Source organism: Eublepharis macularius, chromosome 4, assembly GCF_028583425.1.
Source record: "Eublepharis macularius isolate TG4126 chromosome 4, MPM_Emac_v1.0, whole genome shotgun sequence".
Taxonomy (NCBI): domain Eukaryota; kingdom Metazoa; phylum Chordata; class Lepidosauria; order Squamata; family Eublepharidae; genus Eublepharis; species Eublepharis macularius.
This window is the reverse complement of record NC_072793.1, coordinates 43,453,998-43,477,388: the sequence shown is the minus strand read 5'-3', so window position 1 is coordinate 43,477,388 and position 23,391 is coordinate 43,453,998. Positions and strand designations below refer to the sequence as shown.

Genomic DNA, 23,391 nt, shown 5'->3' with positions numbered 1-23,391 from the left:
CTGGGTGACCTTGGGCCAGTCACATGGTCTCAGCTTAATTTACATCACAGTGTTGTTGTGGGGCAAAAATAGGTGAGAGAAGAATTATTTCAGCCATCTTGCATCTCCATTGGAGGAAAATGTGGGATATAAAAAAAGTAAATAAATAATTAGAAAAGAGCAATGAAAGACTCCAAATACTATCAAGTTAAAATTTTCATTTACGTGACAAAATGGGTTGAGTCTTAACAGGTTCGGTATATGCATATACTAAAGTATACTGTGGAGGAAAAACACTTTCCAAGAAACAACGGTGTACCTTTCCATTTAGTTGCCGGATCAACCGTATCCTGGAATCTCCCAGAGGGAATGCGTTGCTTGTTGGTGTGGGAGGAAGTGGTAAGCAGAGCCTGACAAGATTAGCAGCTTTCATTAGCTCACTGGAGGTTTTCCAGATCACCTTGCGGAAGGGCTATGGGATTCCTGACCTGAAGGTGAGAAGATCATAATGGTGACATTAAACTTGTTCTTACATGTCAGCCCATGCTTTGAACGAGACTTGTAATTCCTTGATTCCTTAATGTATTGCAATTGTTACATGTCAGGTGTCTACACTGAATTTGACTTCATTTTTTTTGGTTTATAAAAGTCTTTTTTTATGACAGTCACTCATGGAAATTTAAATAATAGTGATATAACAATTCAGAACCCTGAAGATAAGATCCAAAAGCGCAGGCAGGCACATAATACCCATTTTCCATAGAACTATACTACCTCATAATGCATATTAGTAGTAAGGAAAGATTGCTTGTTAAACAACTGACTTTTAAAGTCAGAGCTTTCCAGCATATAGAAAGCTAGCCCATCAGAGATATGGGACTGCCTCAGGATGCAAGTGCTGGATAACATTTTGGGGGGAAAGTGATGTGGTAAGCTTTTCATTCACAGTTCTGATAGTGCGTGATTTGCATCAGGAACATGATTGGTGTCTGGGGCGGGGGATGACTGTTGTACACCACTTTTTTTAAAATGGAGGAGCTCCAATTACAGATCTCCAGCACTCATGGGTAATTTAGCCCCCCAAAGCTAATGAACATTCAAAAAGAAAGCCAACTTCTATTAGTAATTTGCTGTTCTGTTCAGAAATGGTTTGCAAAGAGGTAAACCTGGGCTTTGGCCTGAATAACCCAGCTTCATCCAGGCTCATCAGGGTTTGGGAGCTAAGGGGTGTTGGCCATGGTCAGTATTTGGATGGGAGACCACCAAGGAAAACTGGGAGATGGCAATGACAAATCATCTCTGATAATTTCTTGCTTGGAAAGCCCTGTGGATGGAGTTGCTACGAGTTGGTTGCGACTAGATTGTACAATCGTCTTTTTCTTGAAATTCTATTTCTTGGAGGAGAATTTGTGGCTGCTCTTTATACAGCCGCAAGTGCTGTTCTGTTCTCAGTAATAAACAATTGTATCACTAATTCGTTTAGAAATTTATGTACTTTGACTCTGTGTGTTTGGCCGGATACTGGATTTAGCTGTCAAAATGGCTAGGATCATCTACCAGCAGATGAACAACATTTTGCTGCTTAATATATGTTCCTTTCCCTTCTTGTATCTGCAGGCAGACCTGGCAGCACAATACATTACAGCAGGAGTGAAGAATGTGGGTACCATCTTTCTTATGACAGATGCTCAAGTAGCTGATGAGAGGTTTTTAGTGCTCGTAAATGACTTGCTAGCTTCAGGTATGGATCATGGCCTAATTTCAGTTTAACAAGCACACAGTAATGTTACTTGGTCCCTGTTTTTATATATGGGATAGAGATCTGGCATATTCAGAATGACAAAAAGTTAAACTACAGAACAATATGCTTTAAATCGTAGTAGAGGAACCTTTCAAGGTTTACCATTCCAAGAATGTATTTGGGTTTTGTCTAGCTTGAAATGAGAGTTCGCTATATCCAAATATGTTTGACTTCAGGTGGCTCTCTCCATATATATCAGTCCTCTGCAGGTATAATACACCACACATGTAAGCATGTTCCCAGGAATTAGGACTGCCAACCTTCTCCAGGTAGGACCTAGAGATCTCCCGGAATAACAATTTTCAGACTGCAGAGATTAGTTCCCCTTAATAAAATGGCTGCTTTGGAGGGTGGACTGTATGGCTCTATATCATTCTGAGGTCCCTCTCCTTCCCAGATCCCACTCTTCCCAGGCTTCACTCCCAAATTGCCAGTAATTTGCCAATCCAGAGTTGGCAATCCTACAAGAAATAGTCTATAGCATCTCCAACAACATGGACCTGCATAGCAAAGTAATTGGTAGATTGCATGGAGAACTCATAGATGAGTAGACTTTGTGGAAGAAATGTTTGTGTCCTGCTGGGACACCCCGGGAGATAATGCTAGTAAAACTTCACCCTACCCATTTACTGTTCATATGAAGAGAACAACCATTTTATCAGGGAGGGGAATGGGCACCACATAGGTAAGAGAGGTTGCAAAGTACAGCACCTTTATCCATTTCAACCTTCTTGACCTGTGACATCAATGGATGATACCTTCTTGAGAAACCACCTCTGTTTGCAGTAAGATTGGCTGGATCTGCAGATTCCTTATTGAGAGGTCACACCCAAATTATTGCTGCTAGCACTAAATTCTCTTCCCCACAAGGTGAGATGGATGATGTTCCTACATGTTTTCCAGAGCAAACTGCAGATATATTGTTCTGTAAGGATTTTGGATTAGTGTGAACGAGAGAATGGTGATTGTTTGTTGCTGTACTGTCTGAAGTGTTTTTGATTTTTATTTGCTGTTTAAATGGGTAGCTGCCTTGAGGCAGGAAAGAACATATAAATACACTAAATAAATAAATAAATAGCATAGGAGCCAACATAGCGAGCAGTAAAGAACAGAGTATCTTCAGGCCTCACTCTTGGAAAATGTAAAGGTGGATTGTGACAGCAAAAATACTTTTAGATAGAGGAAAAGAAAACATCTAACACCATAAAGCAGACCCTAACCATGCAGTCAGGGGCATTTGTAATCTCCTAGTGCCCATGGACATGCAACTTCAGCCTCATTCTTTGGCTCAGCTATATAGATCAGTACTGAAGGGACTTTCAGTATAAGTGGAGTTGTATTTTAGCATACAAGAGACCAAACAATTGCTGTACAGGCTTCTAAGAGCCAAGCTACAAGTGACGCCTTACATAGGTTGGACACTTGTCAGCTTCCCTCAAGTTTTGATGGGAAATGTAGGCATCCTGGTTTTACAGCTTGGCTCTCCATTACAGCTGCAAGACCAGGATGCCTACATTTCCCATCAAGAGGGAAGCTGACAAGTGTCCAACCTGTGTCAGGCATCACTTGTTGCTTGGCTCTAAGAGAAATGGCTGAGAAAAGCCATGTATGCACCTGAAATAGCATAGTGCTGTAGCCAATCAGCATGTCTGGCACATTTATGCCCCATGATGCCTTTTGTTTTGCTCTAGTGGTGATGAAAAAGTTTTGTGAGAGCGAGATGCCCTGGTATCTTTCCTATTACCACTCAGTAGCCTTATTCTTTATAATGAAGCAATACTAGTAATAACGTATTTATTTAAGAAATATATATGTTACCTTCTCAAAGTCCTGTTTGAGATAGTATACACACTTCCCCCATAATACCATAAAGTCATTAAAAAAATAATACATGATCAGTATAAAAACAAAACAAACCATTAAAAAAAGACAAGGACATAAAAATCCTAAAACAACCACTAAGCACCCTAAAAATATCTATAATTCCAAGTTCACAATACATTTTTTGTTTCTAGGAGAAATTCCTGATCTTTTCCCAGATGATGAAGTAGAAAATATCATCAGTAATGTGAGGAATGAAGTAAAAGCCCAAGGACAAATGGACACCAGGGAGGCATGCTGGAAATTCTTCATTGATCGGGTTAGACGGCAGCTCAAGGTAGAGCTTTGATCCCCCAAAATCAGATCTGCTTTCTCTATCAGTTGTACTTGAAAAAGTAAAAATGCTTTACTCTTGTGACAGCTGTTTCTAATGTCAGGATTTCTCCAAAATATTTTTTTAGTAAGTAGTTCCTCTTAAGTGTTTAAGCAGTAAAATATTGCAGTTTGAGTGCTGAGATGATGTGACATCCTTGCAGGAGAAATGCTACCTTGAGGGGACACTTCCAGATCCAGCACAATATAGGATTAACAACTGAACATTTATCAAGGAAAAAAATCATTATATGGAAGGGCTGCTAGATAGCATGCCGACTGTTGTGTGTTGTTGGAGAGTATTTTTAGTCAGCTTCCAGCATGTCTGAAGCATAGTTCTCCCTCATTTTATTTTTCTGACTTTCCTCATTTCCTTTTTTCATGACCCGTTTTCCTTTTTCTCAGGTTGCTCTTTGCTTTTCCCCTGTGGGGAATAAGTTGAGAGTTCGCAGTCGGAAGTTCCCAGCCATTGTGAACTGTACAGCAATAGATTGGTTCCATGAGTGGCCTCGAGATGCTCTAGAGTCTGTCAGCTTGCGCTTCTTGCAAGGGACAGAAAATATTGAGGTGAGCATCTACGGAACAACTCATTCACACATTATTTTTCCTGACGCAGAGGTTTATTTTTATGCTGGAAAACTTTGTACTTGCATATATGTATGGACTGAATGGATGGATGGCACCCAGGGTATTTTCTGGGCTTTGTGTACATGAATTGAGGAACTGCTGCATTTTGATCAGCTTTCCAGTCCCTGTACACAGATTCTTCACAGTCCAGCTTGTCATCTTGGTCTGCCAGGCTCAGTTTTTGACTGCACACATGAGCTGGTCAACATGCCGAAGCACCTCTGAGATTCTTCCATTGCCATGACACTTGCAAGCCTAGGAAGTGGTATGGGCACAGCATCTCACAACTCAAGGCTGTAGTTTGAGTGTTAAGTGCTTGGGGATGATCCTGGAGCTCACTGGAAACCATGGCGAATCTTGGACTTAGTTCAGGTGGATATGCAACAGCTGCCAAATTCCCCTCATAGCTTTTGATGGCTAGAAATGTTCTGAAGAGAGTTACCTGCTACAAACCTCAGAATATCTGATAATGAAGTTGTGGTGTTAGGTTGAAACATGTCATTCATTTAGTCATTACAAACACTTTCTTCTAGGCAACTGGGACCTAAGGCAGCAGAAGGGGGAAGGAACCTCTGAGTGCCCCCAAATAAGCCACTGACTGTACTGTACAATCAGAACCGATCTTCTGCTGTAACTTTCCTATTTACTATGAGCAATAATTCAAGAACATGCAGAAACTGTTCATGGTTGTGTATTGATAGAACATATTGCTTTAGCAGGTAGCGCTCAAGTCATTTCAGCATATGCCCCCTCCCCCATCTAGGGTTCACATTATTAGCTTTAGACAGGAACTAGTAGCTGGAGCCAAAGCTGCGTTTTATGATTCATGTGGATCAAAACAAGGAAGAATGGAACTCACTGGAGATACTAACTGCTAATAGTGATACCAACTTTGGTGGGAATTACTCAAATAGCTATTTAGTACAATGCAGTAGCAAAAGAAAGAGAAAGAAAGGATGTGTATTTATGTCCAGTACAGTTAAGTCCCATTAAAAATGATATGCTTGCTTAACTGTGTGCAATCTCACCCTTTTATTGCATTGACTATTTCTGGAAGCAGGAATAAGTATTCTGTGGGGTTGGCTGTTTCCTACAAAAGTTGTTCTGGATGATACTTGTCAGGTGTGTCAACAACAGCAGCAGCAGCAGCAGCAGCAACAACAACAACCAGTGCTTATATACTGCTCTTTTAGACAGATGAGTGCCTATTCAGAGCAGTGAACATAGTGTTATTATTATCACCATAATACAAAAGGGGAGTTGGGCCTGAGAGGAGTGGCTTACCCAAAGCCACCTACTGAACACATGGCAATAGTGGGATTCAAACCAGCAGAGTGCTGATATACAGCTTTACCACTTAACCACTGTGCTACAGCTGCTCTTTGTAAATATGGATTCAGATATAGATTCAGATATAAGTGGGCACTTAAGAAGCCCTATGTGTCTAGTTAGCTTTCCTATATCAGATCATTTAATTCCTGGCAAGAGGAACACCTCAACAATGTTTTAGGCTCATCGTGGGTCTAGTGCCCAAGTGATACTATTAGAGATTCTCTGCTTCCATTTTGACCTTTTTATTGAAGCAGAACTATTACTTTTTAAATATTGTCTAACTCAACAGAAAATTATGACATCCATTACTATAAAATAGATTAAAGGAAAGCAATTGCACGAGTACATACTCCTATGTACCCAGAGATAAGCAGGTCACCACAAGGAGCCCCTTCTAAGAAGACGCTTCCAATCAATTCAGCTTCCCATATTTATAGGTTTTTAAAATCATCTCCTGATAATAGCTAACTGTCCCACTTGAAGTGTGTATGTTATGTGCTATCAAGACGCCCCCAACCTATGGCAAGCCTATGAATGAAAGACCTCCAAAACGTCCTATCGTTAACAGACTTGCTCAAATCCTGCAAACTGGAGGACATGGCTTCTTTTATTGAGTCAAGCCATCTCATTTTAGGTCTTTCTCTTTTCCTACTGCCTTCCCCTTTTCCTAGCATTATTGCCCTACTTGATAAAGGTGCACATTCTTGGCTAACTAATTACCTTATAATTTCAAACACCATACAAAGTTATCTGTACTTGAAAGTTCATTCTTAGTTCATTTTTGCTATCTTAATAAAGTATTGAAAAATAGTGATTAGAAGTTTCGCATACATGTGGATATCTTTCTACCCTCAAGCAATAAACATCATTTTTGAATTATTATCTTCACTTCTGTGAAGCTGAACATTATTGCCATTATCAGATGCCTCTGCACCTGGGCCATAACACATAATATCTGTTGATATAGGTTAGACCTCACAGCTTCTAATCTACACAAAGCCATATAGTTGTGTCACTTCTTTTCTTTTTTTTTGCCTCTTTCCAAGGCTATTCTAATTTGGGTTTCTAAACTTTTTGGCATGTTTAGATGAAAGGCTACACCAACTCTGTCTCTGGTTTGCTGAAACATCCATGATCTTTTTGGTCAATTACAGTACCCATTCTCCCATATTACTGGCCATATCCAGGACAATCTCATTTCTATATACCAAGTTTTTGCTCAGCCACGTTCATTTGATTTAACAAGTATACATTTCCTTATTTGTGCGATGCTGAAAGTGCCTGTGTAATTAGAAGAATACTTTTAATACTTGTGAAAAAAATTCACTGTCTGTATTCTTCCTCCTTTCCAAAGTAACTACTAAGTGGAAAGCGAGGTGACTGTTGCAAGGAGGTATTTAGGCTCAGAGGTTGAATGCTGAAGTGTGTGCCCTCCTGCTGAGCCTACATCCTCTCTTCGCACTGTACCCATTCCCATCAGAAGGGAAGGAAGAGCTCAGCCTCTCCTCCCCAAGGTGATAATTGAGAGCCAAGCTACAAGTGATGCCTGACACAGGTTGGACACTTGTCAGCTTCCCTCAAGTTTTGATGGGAAATGTAGGCGTCCTGGTCTTGCAGCTGTAATGGAGAGCCAAGCTGTAAAACCAGGATGCCTACATTTCCCATCAAAACTTGAGGGAAGCTGACAAGTGTCCAACCTGTGTCAGGCATCACTTGTAGCTTGGCTCTGAGTGGAGGGGTTTGTTGCCCTACGTGTTGGCAGGGAGGAATACATCTCTCTTGTCCCTCAGCCAGCACCGCTAACTCTCCCCTCTTTAGGAAGGGCTGGCACCTGTATGCTGCCCTCTGTTGTCATGAAGATTCACAAGTGTACATGTGCCACCTCCTGCCGGAGCTAGTTTTGGAGAATTGAGTGGAAGCAGGGAATCGCTTCAACTTCCCACTCTTTTAGAGTGGGAGGGAATCTATTATTAGTCACCAAACCTGTCGTCCTCCTCCAGTTTGGGTTCTCTGTGCATCCTGATACACTTTATTGATTTATATGGAGAGAGTCACCTGAAGTCAAACATATTTGGGTACAGCCAATTCTCATTTCAAGCTAGAATGACAAAACCCAAATACGTTCTTGGGAGGGTAAACCTTGAATGGTTCCCCTGGTAGGATGTCACACACTATATTTTGTTGTAATACAGAGGCATGGCAAATTGACTGATTTAAGGCATATTCAGGTGCACTTGGCTAAGCTGCTTAATTACTTGCCTTGAGAAATTTTTCTCTTCTATTTTATTTTAAGGCTTCAGTGAAAGAATCTATAAGTAAGTTCATGGCTTATGTGCACACCAGTGTGAATGGGATGTCCCGTTCTTACCTAAGTAATGAGCGTCGCTATAACTACACTACTCCTAAGTCATTCTTGGAACAAATCAAACTGTATCAGAATTTGCTGCTTAAAAAGAGGAAAGAACTGACAGTAAAGATGGAGCGGCTGGAGAATGGACTGCAGAAGCTCAGTAGCACCTCTGCCCAGGTAGGTGAGGGAGGTTGTTGTGGAAAACAAGACAAATGCAAGTGGGAAGCAGAAAACAAACATCCTTTCTCTCTCACACACAATCACACAGGCATGAAAGTGTGTATGAATTAAACCACCACAATGCAATCCAAAAAATGTATGTATCCTATGGGGGTTTGGGATGGGTGATCTTTCTTGCGGCAGTTTGCCTTGACTATGGTTTCATTCATTCATTCAGAACATTCAGTTCCTGCTCTGCTTCATCTTGTTCCTTTCCTTCAAGCCACTGCTGTGTTCCAAAAACATGGCTGACATGATTACATCACTTCCTGGAAGTGACATCATCATGCCTCGCTGAGAGCGTGCATGCGAGAAATTATGGAATAGTTCTGTGTATAACAGTATCTTCTAAATCACTTATGTGTATATAGCAGACTTACTGAGAATGCTATATACTGAAGTCAGACTGCCCCAAAACATCTCTGTGGTAACTGTGTGCCTTGCACAGTGGAGAACAGACTTTGTTTCTGAGAGCTACTTATTTTTTCTAGAGTCTTGGGAGCTACCAGCTTTGTGATTGGCGCTAATCACAAAATGGCAGGTTGTAAAAAAATTAGCGCGTTTCAGGGGATGTCTGTAGTGTTTGAATGGGGAAATTTTTTCCCTGCTGTTTTCTGTAAACAGACCAGCACCCCAAACTGTAACTTTTTCTTCTGTATATGTGTACATGTGTGAATGTGAGAGAAATGGAATGTAATGTTTTGCCATATAAATAAGTTTGTATGTTTTACTTAGACTTCCCAGTTGCCTGCCAGTAGTGAAAATCTCCTAGGAGTTTTCCCTGTTGCCCGCTGATAGCTGGTGATCGGTGGGAGGTGGCAACCCTCCTGATGATTGCCTACTGCCAGCAGGCAACCTGAGAAAGCGCTCATGGGAGCGCTCCTAGCAGAGCGCGACAATGTCACTTCCTGAAGTGACATCATCACACCAGCCAAGGACGTGCTCCCGTGCTTTGCTAGGGTCACTTTTGGCCCCAAACAAGCTGAACTGGCTCCTCATGAAGAGCAGGAACATGCCTGTGGCTGACATGATGACATCAGTTCCTGGAAATGATGTCATCATGCCTCACTGAGAGCCTGCGTGCGAGAAGACAACTCCTGGTAAGTCCTGGGTCCCGCGTCCCACAAGGAGGGTATAGGGACCTGGGAACCCTAGTTTTATTTCTTGTATTAATGTGGGCTTTTAAATATATGTTTACTATGGTTAGAAGTGCAAGCCTCTAATATAAGAAGGTGGGAGGGTTGGATGGGTGACTGAAGTACAGAATTTTTGAAAGAGGAAAGTAGATAAATTCTGTAGTAGGGGCTGACAACCAGAGGCTGTTGGGCCAAGTCCTAGTGTGAGACACTTTTGTTGGCCTAGAAGCAAGAAAGTTGTAGAAAAAATAGCTTTTGTAAAAGGTTTGTTGTCATTGAATTCCAGACTTCAGTTTCTCCTGGTCTGGCAATTAATTGGTGGCCTTTCTGATGTTGCATACATAATCCTGAAGCCTAGTACAGACAGTCAGATTAAAGGAGCCTGCTGAAAGCCTAGTGGGAAAACTCTGTTCTTTAATGCTCTTATTTTTTTGTGTAGGATTTTTCCTTTTGTCACTGGGAGTCACAAATCGCTTGGACTGCTTTGTTCTTCTTCCCATCAGTAACTGCTAATCCATTGCAGGATTTCTTTAAAATAGAAACATCTTCCCATTTCTCAATTAAGGCGGAAACATCACATTTGATCAGTTAGGAATTGGTGGTTTGGCACCCTTATGCCAAGGTCTAGGGGTGTTTCGGGTGATCTGTTATCCTTGTCCCATCTGTATGGGCTTGCTCATAAAGGAAAGGAGTATGTCAAAATCACTGGGGTGGTCATTATCACTATCGTCCATTCAATTTCCCCCCTTGCTATCAACTGCTTTTCATGCTAGTCATTTTCTTCTCACTCTTTGGAGTTGCATTTGCTGCCCAGTTCCTGAGGAACCAATACAGGCCTTGGAGAACATTTATTTTCTTTTGTATTCATAATTGCAACTGTTGATGATAAAGTTTTTTTAAAAAACAGATTGACATAAAGTCTGTTGACTGGTGTTTTGATGGATGTTTTGATGCTTTTATCAGTTGTTCTTTTTAAATTGTTGCTTTATTGTTTCTATAGTTTTAATTAATGTTTGTTGTAAGCCACCTTGAATAGGTGCTCATGGAAAGGCAGGCAATCATGCTCAAGAAGTTAGAAGTCAAATATTCTAGTGTTTTGTTTTCTTAAAAGCTTCTTTCATTTCTTTCTTTCTCCCTCCCTTTCTATACATCCCTTAAGATAGGGATAGGAAACAACGTTGTCAGCCTTAAGTCCCAACCTGCAATTTTTTGAATAGTTGGTGTTAATAGCATGGCAGCAGAACACATATTGTGGTAGCCTTATAGCTTTTCTAAAACAGGAGAAGCCAGTTCCATTGGATAATAATCAGGATTCAGGAGTGGAGACATGGTAGAAGAAAGGAGCGTTTACACTTTCATTCAGGCTGTTTCTGTAGTCCAAATTAAGCACGGTTGTGTGGATTAACATAGAAAGTGAAAGTACATTTGAAAATGTATGGGAGAGAGAGAAGTCATTCACGGGAAGGTATTTGTACTTGAAAATAGCAGGCAGGGAAAAGGCTATGTAATCCTCCAGCTCACTTCTCCAGTTCCAGTTTTTCCTGTTTAAAGGGCCTTCCAGTTATCATTGTACCCATTTGCATGGGTCGTGCAATTTGAGCCTAAGCGCTAAGATTTGACAGTTTACTTTCACAGGTGGCTGATGAGACCAGTTATGCTTAAGGAAGTTTTTCCTTCCTTTGGCAGAGGAGCATGTATATAGGGATCATTATTTTGCTTTGTTGCATTTTCCTCTTTCCTTATTTTATGTATCCCAATGCAATCCAGGCCCTTAATATTTCCTTTTGTTTTTTAAGTTCTTTTTCGTTGTGATGTTTTTAGGCTTTCAATTACTGTTGTGTACTTTAAGTCTTAGCTCAAGGTTTTTAAAAGAAAGTTTTGTTTGGAAATTCTGTGGCATTTCACAATGAGCCTGTTGGATTGCGTTTGCATCCTCTCCCTTTATGTAGCTGTTATACGGCTTATGCAGAGCTGACAGGTCAATCCCTTGGTTGCCTCATCAAAGCATTTAAAACCAGATAAACTTTCTATTCATACATGTATTCATTCAGCACACAATTACTTATTGCAGGCTGAAGGTTATAAGCCAGATCTGAAATCAGCAAAGCTCCTGCTTCAATTTCCCCAAATCTCCAAAGATTTTTAAATGAACAAAAAAGTTGCTGCTGAGTTTTGCTGACTGAAGTGCTTATGCCCCCCCCTCCAGCAAGCAAAGCATAATTTTGCCTCTTCCAGCAGAACAACAGGAGATGAAAATGGATTAGCCATTCAGCAAAGGAATATACAAAGGGCAGGGCTTCACTCTGAGCTTACACAAAATGCCTGCCACTTACTTGAGGCGATTATAGGCTGTATAAAATCTGTGCTGAAAATGGCATGGAATCCCAGACCAATTATATGTCTGCCCTTCCCCATTGGCAGAGGTGTACCCTGAGGCTATAAAGCTTATGTTCCAGGTTAAATGGAAAGATACTGTTCCAGATAGTGTTGTAGAGTTTTTCTTTTCTGTAAATTAATTGTACTTGGTGCTTTCACAGGCTCTGAAGTGAGCTTTTCATTAACCAGTATGGTTACCAGAGCATTTGAAGTTTTCATCCCTGAATCCAGAAAGTTTCCAAAAAGACAGCTTTGTGTTTTAATCCACCACTTTGTGTCCCATGGTTCTTGCTATTACAGAGCATCATCAGCGCCACATACATAGGTTCAGGGAGGAGCTATATATGGTAGGTATGTCTCAAGGAGGAATGCTTGTCTTTGAAAGAGTTCCCAGACTGCCTGTTACTAAGCATCTTGTTCTGTACCAGTGCTGCTTTCACTTAGCTGAAATAATGTTATGGTTGAAAGATAAGTGTTTTTAGTACGGGGCAAGAAAAGGCAAATTCATCTCAATTGCACCTTTATATTATATTACCTTTGGGAATCGTGGAACCAGGCTGAAGAAAACAGTCTGGTCCCTAGATGCAGAGGTGGGATGTTCAACTTGAGATCGCTGAAAGAGCGCTAAATTTCTTGACCATGCTGTCATGTGTTCTAGATCAGAGGTTCTCAGCCTTTTCAGTATGGTGGCCCAAAAGTCCAAATATACTTTGGACACAAGAGATGGGATGGCACAAGAGACTGAGAAGGTGCTGGGAGGGGTGCTGGGTTGAGGAGATGCAGGAAGATGGCAGATATTGGCAAAGAGATGGGTGGCAAGTGGCTCAGTGCAATACATCTCCCAAGAGAATAAGGGTGGGCAAGAGGGAATCAGGTAAAATCAACTTCTCCTCCCTTACTAATGTAAGCTGCATGTGGAAGAAAATTTTTTTTCTAATTTCCCCTCATTGTTGCAGCACCCAGTACTATGATGTATTTTGTGTGTGAAGCTCTCCCTACACTCAGGCCATTTCCACACAGATTATTTGCTTTGGGTACGATTTGGCAACGGAATATTGTTATATCAGTATAACATTATAACAGTCTGTGTACGTGGTTCTAAATTCCCAGCTTTCATTTTGTAGCCCCTTTCCTGGCATAAATATAAGGGGGAAAACACATCTCTGCAATGAGAGGGGCTAGAGACTTACTTTTATAAAAAGTGAAAGCTGGGAATTCACAAAATCACAGAGTTGGAAGGGGCCATACAGACCTCCTAGTTCAACCCCCTGCCCAATGCAGGATGACCCTAACGCATCCCTGACAAATATTCATCCAGTCTGTTCTTGAAAACTGCCAGTGAAGGGGAGTTCACCACCTCCCTAGGTAGCTGATTCCACCTTTTAACTACTCTGACCATGAAAAAGTTTTTCCTAATATCCAGCATGTAATTTCTGCATGTAATTTAAGCCTGTTCTGCATGTAATTTAATTTAATGTAATTTAAGCCCGTTCAAATAAATATTCAAATAAGATATTGTTACAACATTATTATAACACTAGAATGATATTCAACTGCTGATTTTAAAAAAAAAGTCTGAAAAGTCCTAATGACCTGAGGGAGGGGGAATGGCTGCTCCTGAACAACTGGGACAGGTAAACTGTGAGGGAAACCTGCCATGTGAACGCCCCATTGCAGCTGTACTGTATTAGCAACAGGGAAACCACAGAAGTCTGTCCTCATGTGAAAACCATCTCAAAGAGGATTTTTGCAATAAACAACAGGCTTTCTGGGAAGGGAAAGGCATTGAAAGATTTATTCTGCTAACTCCTCCAAGCTTTTCTGCTGGATCCAATTCCATCTAAAGGGGAAAAAGAGGATGGAAAGCATTATCCACATATCCAATCAGAGCACTGGAATTATAGCAAAGCAGAAGTCCCTGACACGGTGACTGTAGGCTCTATGGCACCTCCCTACAACTTTCTTGGTGCCTGTCAAGTGTTTATAGAAAGTTGGTGAGGCCAGGTGGGGCCTTTTGAGTTTCTGTCATAAAGCATAATGCTTTAAGTAAAGTGCAAATTGGAGAGCGATATTCTGAAAAAACAAACAAACAGGACACGGGCCATTTCCACACGGCTTACCTTTGCTCTGAATGACCCGGAACATCACGCAAAAACCGTGGAAGATCGCATTTTCTCGCGTGAGATTTGCTCGACGTTGCGTGACGTCACACAAATCTCGCACAAGAAAACGCCATCTTCTGTGTTTTTTGCACGATGTTCTGGGTCGTTCCGAGCAAAGGTAAGCCATGTGGAAACGGCCCTTGTTCTAACTAAACATAATAAGGCAGCAGCATGGCTAAAATGCTTAATGCACCTAACTGGAACTTTTACTGAAGTCATCAGCTCTTAATTGAATATACTTTTTTATCATTCAGGTGGAAGTTGAGAATGACATCACAGCATCAAATTTTGGTAACTTTCTAAAAAATAATACCTGTCCAGATCTGGCCAAAGTTTCTCTCTTACTGCATCTGATGAAGAGAGCTGTGGTTCTTGAAAGCTTATGCTACAGTAAAGTTGGTTAGTCTTAAAGGTGCTACTGGACTCTTTTCTATTCTCTTACTGACATATCATGTGTGCAGTGAGTCCTGTCTAGCCCATTGGCATCAGCTGTCGGTTGTTACAAGAAATAATGCAGGTTGAAAAAGGCAGGATGTAGGTAAAGGGACAGCCAGGTGAAGAAGCATTTTTCCTTTTGCATAGGTGTGTTAGATGCCTGTAAAAGGAAGGCATATACTGCCAGATGAGCGTTTCTTAGCTAGCTCAGTATGTTTACTTATTTTGTAAGTATAAAAGAAAATATTTTTAAACAATATATTAACTGGTCTTCTGTCTGAAATGCCGAAGAACTACTATCAGAGTTCTGAATAACCTTCGTCTCTGACATTTTGCGGCTGGCACTGCCTCCCAAGGCAGCTGTTTTGTGGTTGTGCCCATCACCCTCTGTCAGAATCCCAAATGTGCCCTCAGACACATTTGGGGACCTCTGCAATAAAAGTAGCAGTGTTTTGATAGGATATGTAGACTGTGCTTTCTCTCCTTAACATAGAGAAATAGTAGATGTGGATTTTCAGCTTACTGAATCTAGTTCCCAGCATCCATTTCAACTCCTAAACCAATGGTCAATTTGTCTTTGTCCGCACTTTTTATAGAGATCTGCTCACTAGTTTGAGATGTATTGGAATCTTTCCCTCCCCTCACCTGCACATTCCTTTTTCAAATGCTCCCTTTCCTTTGTAAGTGTCCTATAATTCTAATTCCATGCCTCTTGTCTGGGTTTTCCACTTTCTATGCTCTAGGTCGATGATCTAAAAGAAAAGCTGGCAGCGCAAGAAGTGGAGTTGAAACAGAAAAATGAGGATGCAGACAAGTTGATCCAGGTGGTGGGCATAGAGACAGAAAAAGTGAGCAAGGAGAAGGCCATTGCTGATGATGAAGAACAGAAGGTAGCCTTAATTACCCAAGAGGTCCAGCAGAAGCAGAAAGACTGTGAGGAGGACCTAGCAAAAGCTGAACCGGCCCTTGCTGCTGCCCAGACGGCTCTTAACACACTCAATAAGGTACAGGCAACCTACAGTGAAGGAATTTTTCACATTACACTTGCAATTCTGTGCACATTTGCCCCACTGAACACAAAAGTAAATAAACATGCACAGGATTATACTGCATGGTTCTCTTGACCCGTGGGTGCATTTCTGTAGGTAACATGGGAAGTGTGCCTCATTTATTGCTCAGTCACAAATTCGTAGTAATGACAACCTCAGTACAGAAAAAGCTTTGTTTCTGCGGACTCTTCTGATGTAATTTTTGTACACATTTTAAAGATATCATCTGAAATGGGAACATGTGGGGATTGGTTATACTCAGGTAACTATGCCTGAGTCATATTAATAAAGAAGACTCAACAGAAGAGCTAGGATCCACCTCAGGGACCCATTGGGGAAAGGATATTCCCAGAGGCATGCACTTACGGAACTTTAAATAAATTGGCTGCATCCACATACGAATGTGAGAATTCTCCTCAGCAGCAGCAGCAGCAGCAAGCCGAATGCGAATGGTGTCCTCCCAACCTGTTCCGTCACTACTCACTTCAGCTTCCCCTCCCCCCACCTGATCCTTGCATGGTGACAATCATGTTGGAATCCCTCATGGCCCTGAAACTGCTGTTCCCTTACTGTAAGGAGCCACACTGTAGCATATAGTGTGTCTTAGCTGGGAAAGGGGGGAAATCTTTTAAAGGGGGCAGGAAGACATCAGTTTTGTCTTTCCTCTCTGCAGTGGCTATGGGCAGGTGTGTCAACATGGACATTCCTTCACAGCCACTCCACAAAAATTCCCTTTGAGCTGAATTAAAACAGACTTATTTTAAATTTGGCTTAAAAGGGGAAAGTCCTGGGAATACCGAATCCTGCACAGAATGAATATAAACACCATATGGACGGTCTAGCAGCCCCTGGTTAACACTGGGCAGGAAGATGCCACTTATGGTGTTACCAGCACACCAAGAGGAACTATGCTAATGCAATTAAGTTCATTCAGTGGTTGAATTATTCATTGTTTTGCACTGTGAGTAGGTTAAATGGAAAAAAACCCTGAATTGTTAAAACCAAACAAAAATAGGTAGTATTTTTTCAACTAACTCTGTTCTTAGGAATGTCGCAGTGTGATTCGTTGGCAGGAGCTATATGTCTGGAAATAAAATCCTAGCGTAACAGGAAAATGTTTGGATGTCAACTCCAGTCTCATGTTGAAACTATAGAACATCTCATTAAGGCAAGATTAATGGGAAGCCTGCAGCTTCCCTGGAGACCGAGGCCAGGCAGCATTTACGGAGCGCGAGAAGCCACATCCTCCTCCTTACCTGCGTCAGAGAGTTTAGCCCATCCGTTGACATGAATAATAGGCCCTATTTGTGTGTTTATTAATAAGGAGTTACAGCCAGTAATGCAAATATATTTACATTGTCCTTTCATATGGAGCAGTGGTAGAGGAAACAATCAGCATAGCTCATTGGTAGAAAGAAGTGAGAAATATATATAGTCAGAAAGGGCAGGGAGAGGAATATTGATAAATGTCAAAACAGATTGCTTTGTCTTTGCATTTCAATCATGTTGCTGTCCAATATGTGCTGATCATAAACAGCTCAATTAAAAAGATGTCACTGGTGTGGAATATTTCTCTGTTAATGCCCTGATCTGATACTCAAGACTATCTGTTGGATAGTGGATATTATTTGTAAAGAGTCTTAGCTATCCCTCCCATGCTAACTATCTAGTCTCCAAAATAGATCTGTTTAAGCAGGAAGAACATTCTTATAGAACTATCTTTTCAATGGGCAATAAGTGCCTTGATGAAAATAGGTGCCCTCTGCAGATAGCACAGTACACATGTAATTTTTGGAAAAGATTAATTCTCTTCCCCCACAAACTTATTTGCTGGATTTGACAAGGTCCACCTAGTCCAGTATTTTGGTTCTAAGATGGATGCATTTGGAAGTTCACAAGGGGATATAAAGGTAATAGCTATCACCTGTTACTACTTTTTCACGGTGTCTGTGCATTGCACTTTGCACTTTTGTGAAGCATCAATTCAGAAACCTCTAGAGCTACCTAGTGGGTCTGAAGACCTCCCCATCTGAAATGCAAGCTCAAACAGCACATGCTTTAAAGGGAGGAGGAGTCATGCCTTCCCATTAAGTCCCTTTACGTCTGCTGTAGCGTTAGCACTGATTTTGAACCTCTCTCCAAGAAACTCCTCTCCTCAGCCAGTTTTTACAAATAGGTAACTAGCTAATAGTTAGTACTTGGGCACTTGTAAACAGTCCCCCCCCGGGTGTTGTGACATACATGGGACTGTGCCCCTCCCATGGTACCTCAGGTAGCGCCACCCCCAGGTTCATCTTCGTTCTTCTGTGCCTCCACACATGGGGACTGCGCAGGCGCAGGCCAGCCGCCGGAGAATTTTCTAGAGCTTCCAAGGCTCCGAAGGGGCCGTTTGTCGCGCGCCTCAGCGACCGTCTTCCCGCCCAAACGGTCACGTGATCCTACAGCGACCAACGGCCCCTTCCCTCAGTTCTCTTCTTGCCGCCGCTTGGAGAGAACGTGAGCTTCGTTGCTCTGTGCTTTTGTGCTTCGTGCTTTATTCTGACTGATTGCTTGGCTTTTGACTTCGGACTTCGTGACCTCGACTATTCTTCGGATCTCGTTTTGGACTTTGTTGTGGACTCGGTAATTTGACTCGGACTGTTTTGACCTTCCTTTCGCGTGCCCCTGAAGATGGCCTCTAAGGCTCTCTTCAAGCATTGCCTGCAATGCCACACTAAAATGGCCAAGACCGATGGCCATGAACTGTGCCTGTTCTGTTTGGGGGAGACCCATAATGTGACGGCCTGTAAGATTTGCCAGGGCTTCACCAGCAAGGCCCGACAGGAGCGCAAGGCCCGACTTAACTCCTCCCTGTGGCAGAAGGTCATGTCCGGAGGCGCTCCGTTGCCCTCCTCCATGGCCGGCCCAAGCCCCTCTGCCGAACGGCATTCAAGAGCTGGCTCAGTGGCCTCCGCGAGGTCGGGGTCGAAACCGCGTCCCCCGAGTACCTCGGCGTCGAGAGCGGCCTCTCCAGCGCAGGGACCGGTGCGGCCGCCCCGTAGCGCGTCATCTACCAGGTCGGATCCGAGACCTACGTCGGAACCGAGGATCCTGGTACCGAGTCCCCGGTCGGAACCGACGTCCGGATCGGTTCCGATGAAGCCTAAGAGGTCGAAGCCGAGGTCCCCTTCGAAGGCGAGGAGCGCGTCGGTTCCGAGGTCTTCTTCGGAACCAGCGAAGAAGAAGAAGAAGACCAAGCATCATCGGTCGCCGCGTCCCGCTCCTCAGGAGGAGGTCATCGTGCTTCCTCACACGCCTTCCCCTCATCTGGGCTCCCCGGAGCCAGAAGACATCTCCGTGCCGGTGCCGGATCCGATGGCCTTCGAGACGGTGCCCGCAGAGTTCTCGTCGGGGCCGGAGCCGAGCCCGCGCCGTCGGGGCCGACCATCGCTTCCCCTTCGGTCGCCGAGGCTGGAACCGAGCCCGTCTCCTCGTCGGAGCCGTCCGTCGCCTGCCCGTCCGTCTCCACCTCCGGTCGGTCGTGAGCGGCATGGTTCCGGGGACAGTGTCCGATCAGTCCGGTCCACTGCGTCCCGGCATCGACAGGCTTCCTACCTCCCCTCGCCATACCGTTGCCAATGGGAGGGGGCACCTGCGGGCTTCTCCGTGTCGGAACCGAGGCCTTCGACATCGAGGTCTGCGTGGGCTCCCCCTCCGCTCCAGGTTCCGGAATCCCAGCTCGGTTCCGATGAGGAGGATGTGGAGAGCTTTGGCGGCTACCAGTCGGAGTCCTGGTCCGAACCATCGCCAGCGGAGGAGCTAGTGCCATCTGCGGACTCCCCATTCGAGGACCTCCGCATCTACGCCGACCAGATGGCAAGGATGGCCAAGGCTCTCGAGATGGACATCTCTTCGGCAGTCCCCCAGACCAAGGACAAGCTCCTCAAGCGTATCTATGGGGATAATCCGGCCTACGTTGGCTTCCCCATGCTCGAGGGTATTGAGGAGATTGTGGAGAAGGTGTGGCAGGTGCCCTGTGATCAACCTCCAACGTCCAAGCGCATCGAGCAGCTTTACAAGATCAAGCAGGGCACCTGGCCGGCGTTGGTGAAACACCCTCCACCTTCCTCCTTGGTCACAGAGGAGTTCAACCCCGACGATCGGGTCACTCCTCGGTACCTGCCGATAAAGAGGGCAAGAAGCTGGATGCCATGGGCAGGCGCCAGTACATCGTCGCTTCGCTGGGTCTGAGGATTGCCAACTACCAGACCATCATGGCAGGGTACCAGCTGTACCTCTGGGAGAAGTTGGCATCCTATACCCGGGACCTCCCTCCTGAGCAGAAGGCTGTGGTGTCCCTGCTGCAAACAGAGGCTGTCCGGCTGTCTAAACAGCAAATGAACGCTGGGAGCCACGCTGCTGACACTGCTGCTAGAGGGATGGCTTCGGCGGTGGTCCTCAGGCGCCACTCCTGGTTGCGGTCGACGGCCCTGTCCCAAGAGGTGCGTTCCAGGGTGGAGAGCATGCCATTTGAGGGGGACTCGCTGTTCTCCAGATCGACCGACGAGACCCTGAAGAAAAAGAAGGAGGACCGGCAGACGGCGCGGTCTTTGGGTCTGGCTCCAGCGGACAAGCCCTCCTCCAGGTCACGGTACGCTCCCAGGTCTGGCCCTTACCACTACCAGGGCAGATACCAACAGCAGCGGCCGGGCTACCAGCAGTATCCTGCATACCAGCAGCGGCCTTACCCTCCCGCACAGCAGCAGAGGAGGCGTCGGCCCTTCAAGCCTCGTCCGGCACAACAACCAGCCCAGCAGAAAGATCAGCAGGGCGCCGGGAGGCAGTACTGACGGGTCACGCCAGCCGTATCCCCGAACTTTTCGGACAGACTGAGTCCACTCCTCTCTGAGTGGGAGTCAATAACATCTGACTCATGGGTCTTAACAATTGTTGAAATGGGATACGGGCTGGAGTTTGTTGAGCTGCCTAGGTGCAGTTCACCCCTGACAGCTGTCAATAACACTATGGCCGAGCTGGATGCGGAGATCGTGTCGCTCTTGGCCAAGGGTGCTGTGGAAGAATTGCCCTATGAGGACTCTGTAAAGGGTTTCTTCTCTAGGTTCTTCCTGGTCCCTAAGAAGGATGGGGGCTTACGTCCCATTTTAGATCTGAGGGGCCTTAATGCCTTCCTCAAGGTGACCAAATTCAAAATGGTTACGTTGGCGGCTGTGATCGCCTTGCTGAAACAGGGAGATTGGTTTGCGGTTCTTGACTTAAAAGACGCATACTTTCACGTGGGCATAAGGAAGGAGCACAGAAAATACCTGAGCTTTGTTTACCGGCAAAGGGTTTTCCGGTATAAGGTGCTCCCCTTTGGCCTGTCCACTGCCCCACGAGTGTTCACTAAATGTGTGGCCCCTGTGGTTTCCTTCCTACGGGAAGAAGGCTGTACCATCTTTCCGTACCTCGATGACTGGCTCATCGTGGCTGAATCAGAGTCTAGGCTGGTGCAGGACATTGGCTTGGTACTTAGCACTTGCCAACGCCTGGGGCTCCTGGTGAACTTGGAGAAATCCAAGCTGGTGCCCAGCTGCAAGGTGTCCTACATTGGTGCGCTTTTAGACTCTGTGGAGGGTATGGCCCTGCTCCCCTTGGAGAGGGCTCGGTCCCTAAGGGGTCTAGTGTCCATGTTTAAAAGGAACCGGTTCCAGTCTGTGCGCACTATCCAGTGCTTACTAGGGCATATGGCAGCGGCCACCTCTGTGGTGCCTTTCGCTAGGCTGCGTATGCGCCCTCTCCAGAACTGGTTTGTGCGGAGGTATGATGCTCTACTGCACCCTCCGTCCCTCAAATTCTCTATCCCGAGGGTCATCCTCTCCTCCTTGGACTGGTGGCTGTCTGATGACAACTTGTTTAGAGGGACCCCTTTCGGGTATCAACACCATGACATCACGGTTACCACTGATGCCTCTCTGTTGGGATGGGGGGCTTACTGTGGTGATGTGTCGGTGCAAGATGTCTGGTCTGACAGGGAAAAGACCCTCCATATCAATGTGCTTGAACTAAGGGCCATTCGTTTCGCACTTGTGTCTCTTACAGCACTGCTGAGAAATCGTCATGTCTTGGTGCAGACGGACAACACGACTGCCATGTACTACGTGAATCAGCAGGGGGGCACAGTGTCCATGGCCCTGTGCCGGGAAGCCACACTCACTTGGCAGTGGGCTATCAAGAACGGCGTGTCGCTCCGTGCTATACACGTGGCTGGGTCTGACAATGCCCGGGCAGATGCCCTCAGCAGGGCCCCTTTACTAGACCACGAGTGGGAACTGAACGGAGAGTGCATTGGGCCGATCTTCCGGATGTGGGGTCATCCAGTGATAGACGTGTTCGCCACTGCGGCGACCACCAAGGCCCACACGTTCTGTTCCAGGGCAGGGAGCGACCCCCTCTCTATTGGGGATGCCTTCCAGTTTACGTGGACGCAGGGCTTGCACTACATGTTTCCTCCATTCCCCTTGATTCCCAGGGTCCTGTGCAAGATAGAGGAGGACGGGACGGACTGCATCCTAGTGGCCCCCTTCTGGCCACGGCAGGTTTGGTTCCCGAAGCTCCTGCAGATGTCCCAAAGGACGTATGTGAGTCTGCCCCCTCGGCAAGACCTTCTCCTGAACGGGAGCCTGGTCCACCACGATCCCAGGAAGCTGCACCTAACGGCTTGGCGGATCGTTCCTCCCCGATAGGCTTTACTGACGAGGTACAGAGGGTCCTCCTGAATGCTCGTCGGCCATCCACTAGGCGCGCTTATGCGGCCACGTGGCGCAGGTTTGAGCTCTGGGCACTTGCCAGAGGAGTGGTGCCTGACAACAGTCCCTTGGGGGTTGTGTTCGAGTATTTGTGCCACTTGCGTGGCCTGGGCTTGAAGGCTTCCTCCCTCAAGGTCCACCTGGCAGCGATATCAGCTGCTCACACCCGAGTTGAGGGTGCTACGGTGTTTTCTCACCCACAATCCCGCCAGTTCCTTAAGGGCATGTACAATCTTTACCCACCTGTGTCAGCGCCAGTGCCTCAGTGGTCGCTGTCCTTGGTGCTCTCACGTCTCATGTTGCCTCCATTTGAACCTATGGCTACATGCCCCTTGGATATGCTATCCTACAAGGTAGCATTCTTGGTGGCCGTCACATCGGCCAGAAGGGTCAGTGAGCTGTCTGCGCTGCGGTCTGACCCTCCCTTTCTTGTGTTTCATCCCAACAAGGTGGTCCTGCGTCCCTGCCTCGGGTTCCTGCCCAAGGTGGTGTCCGCCTTCCACCTCTCGCAGGATATTTCACTGCCTGCATTCTTTCCTCAGCCTTCCTCTAAGGGGGAAAAGGCCCTCCATTCCCTAGACTTGAAGAGGGCCCTAGCCTATTATCTTGATAGGACGAAGGGATTCCGCACCTGTCCTCACCTGTTTGTATGTTTTGGGGCCAAGGACAAGGGTAACAGGGCTTCCTCGCAGACCCTGTCTAGGTGGATTGTGACGGCCATTAGCAAGGCCTATTCCCTGGCAGGGGTGGCTTGCCCGCTCCATGTCAGAGCCCACTCCACGCGGTCCCAAGCATCCTCTTCGGCACTCCTCAGGGGGGTGCCCCTGGTTAACATTTGTAAAGCAGCCACATGGTCCTCTGCAGACACCTTTGTCAGGCATTACGCCGTTGATGTCAATGCGGAGCAGGATGTATCTGTGGCCAAGGCTGTCTTACACTCCCTTTTT

At 45.3% G+C, this 23,391-nt stretch overlaps 1 protein-coding gene across 1 annotated transcript in view; it reads left to right on the top strand.

The window, feature by feature from the left end:
* LOC129327569 (dynein axonemal heavy chain 9-like) overlaps nucleotides 1–23,391 on the top strand; it is a 274,625-nt gene that overhangs the window by 139,810 nt on the left and 111,424 nt on the right. The window contains exons 44-49 of the mRNA XM_054976322.1: nucleotides 311–473; nucleotides 1,597–1,720; nucleotides 3,796–3,938; nucleotides 4,379–4,540; nucleotides 8,226–8,459; nucleotides 15,354–15,614. Of these exons, the coding sequence (XP_054832297.1) occupies nucleotides 311–473; nucleotides 1,597–1,720; nucleotides 3,796–3,938; nucleotides 4,379–4,540; nucleotides 8,226–8,459; nucleotides 15,354–15,614 (1,087 nt within the window). The remainder of the gene's footprint in view (nucleotides 1–310; nucleotides 474–1,596; nucleotides 1,721–3,795; nucleotides 3,939–4,378; nucleotides 4,541–8,225; nucleotides 8,460–15,353; nucleotides 15,615–23,391) is intronic.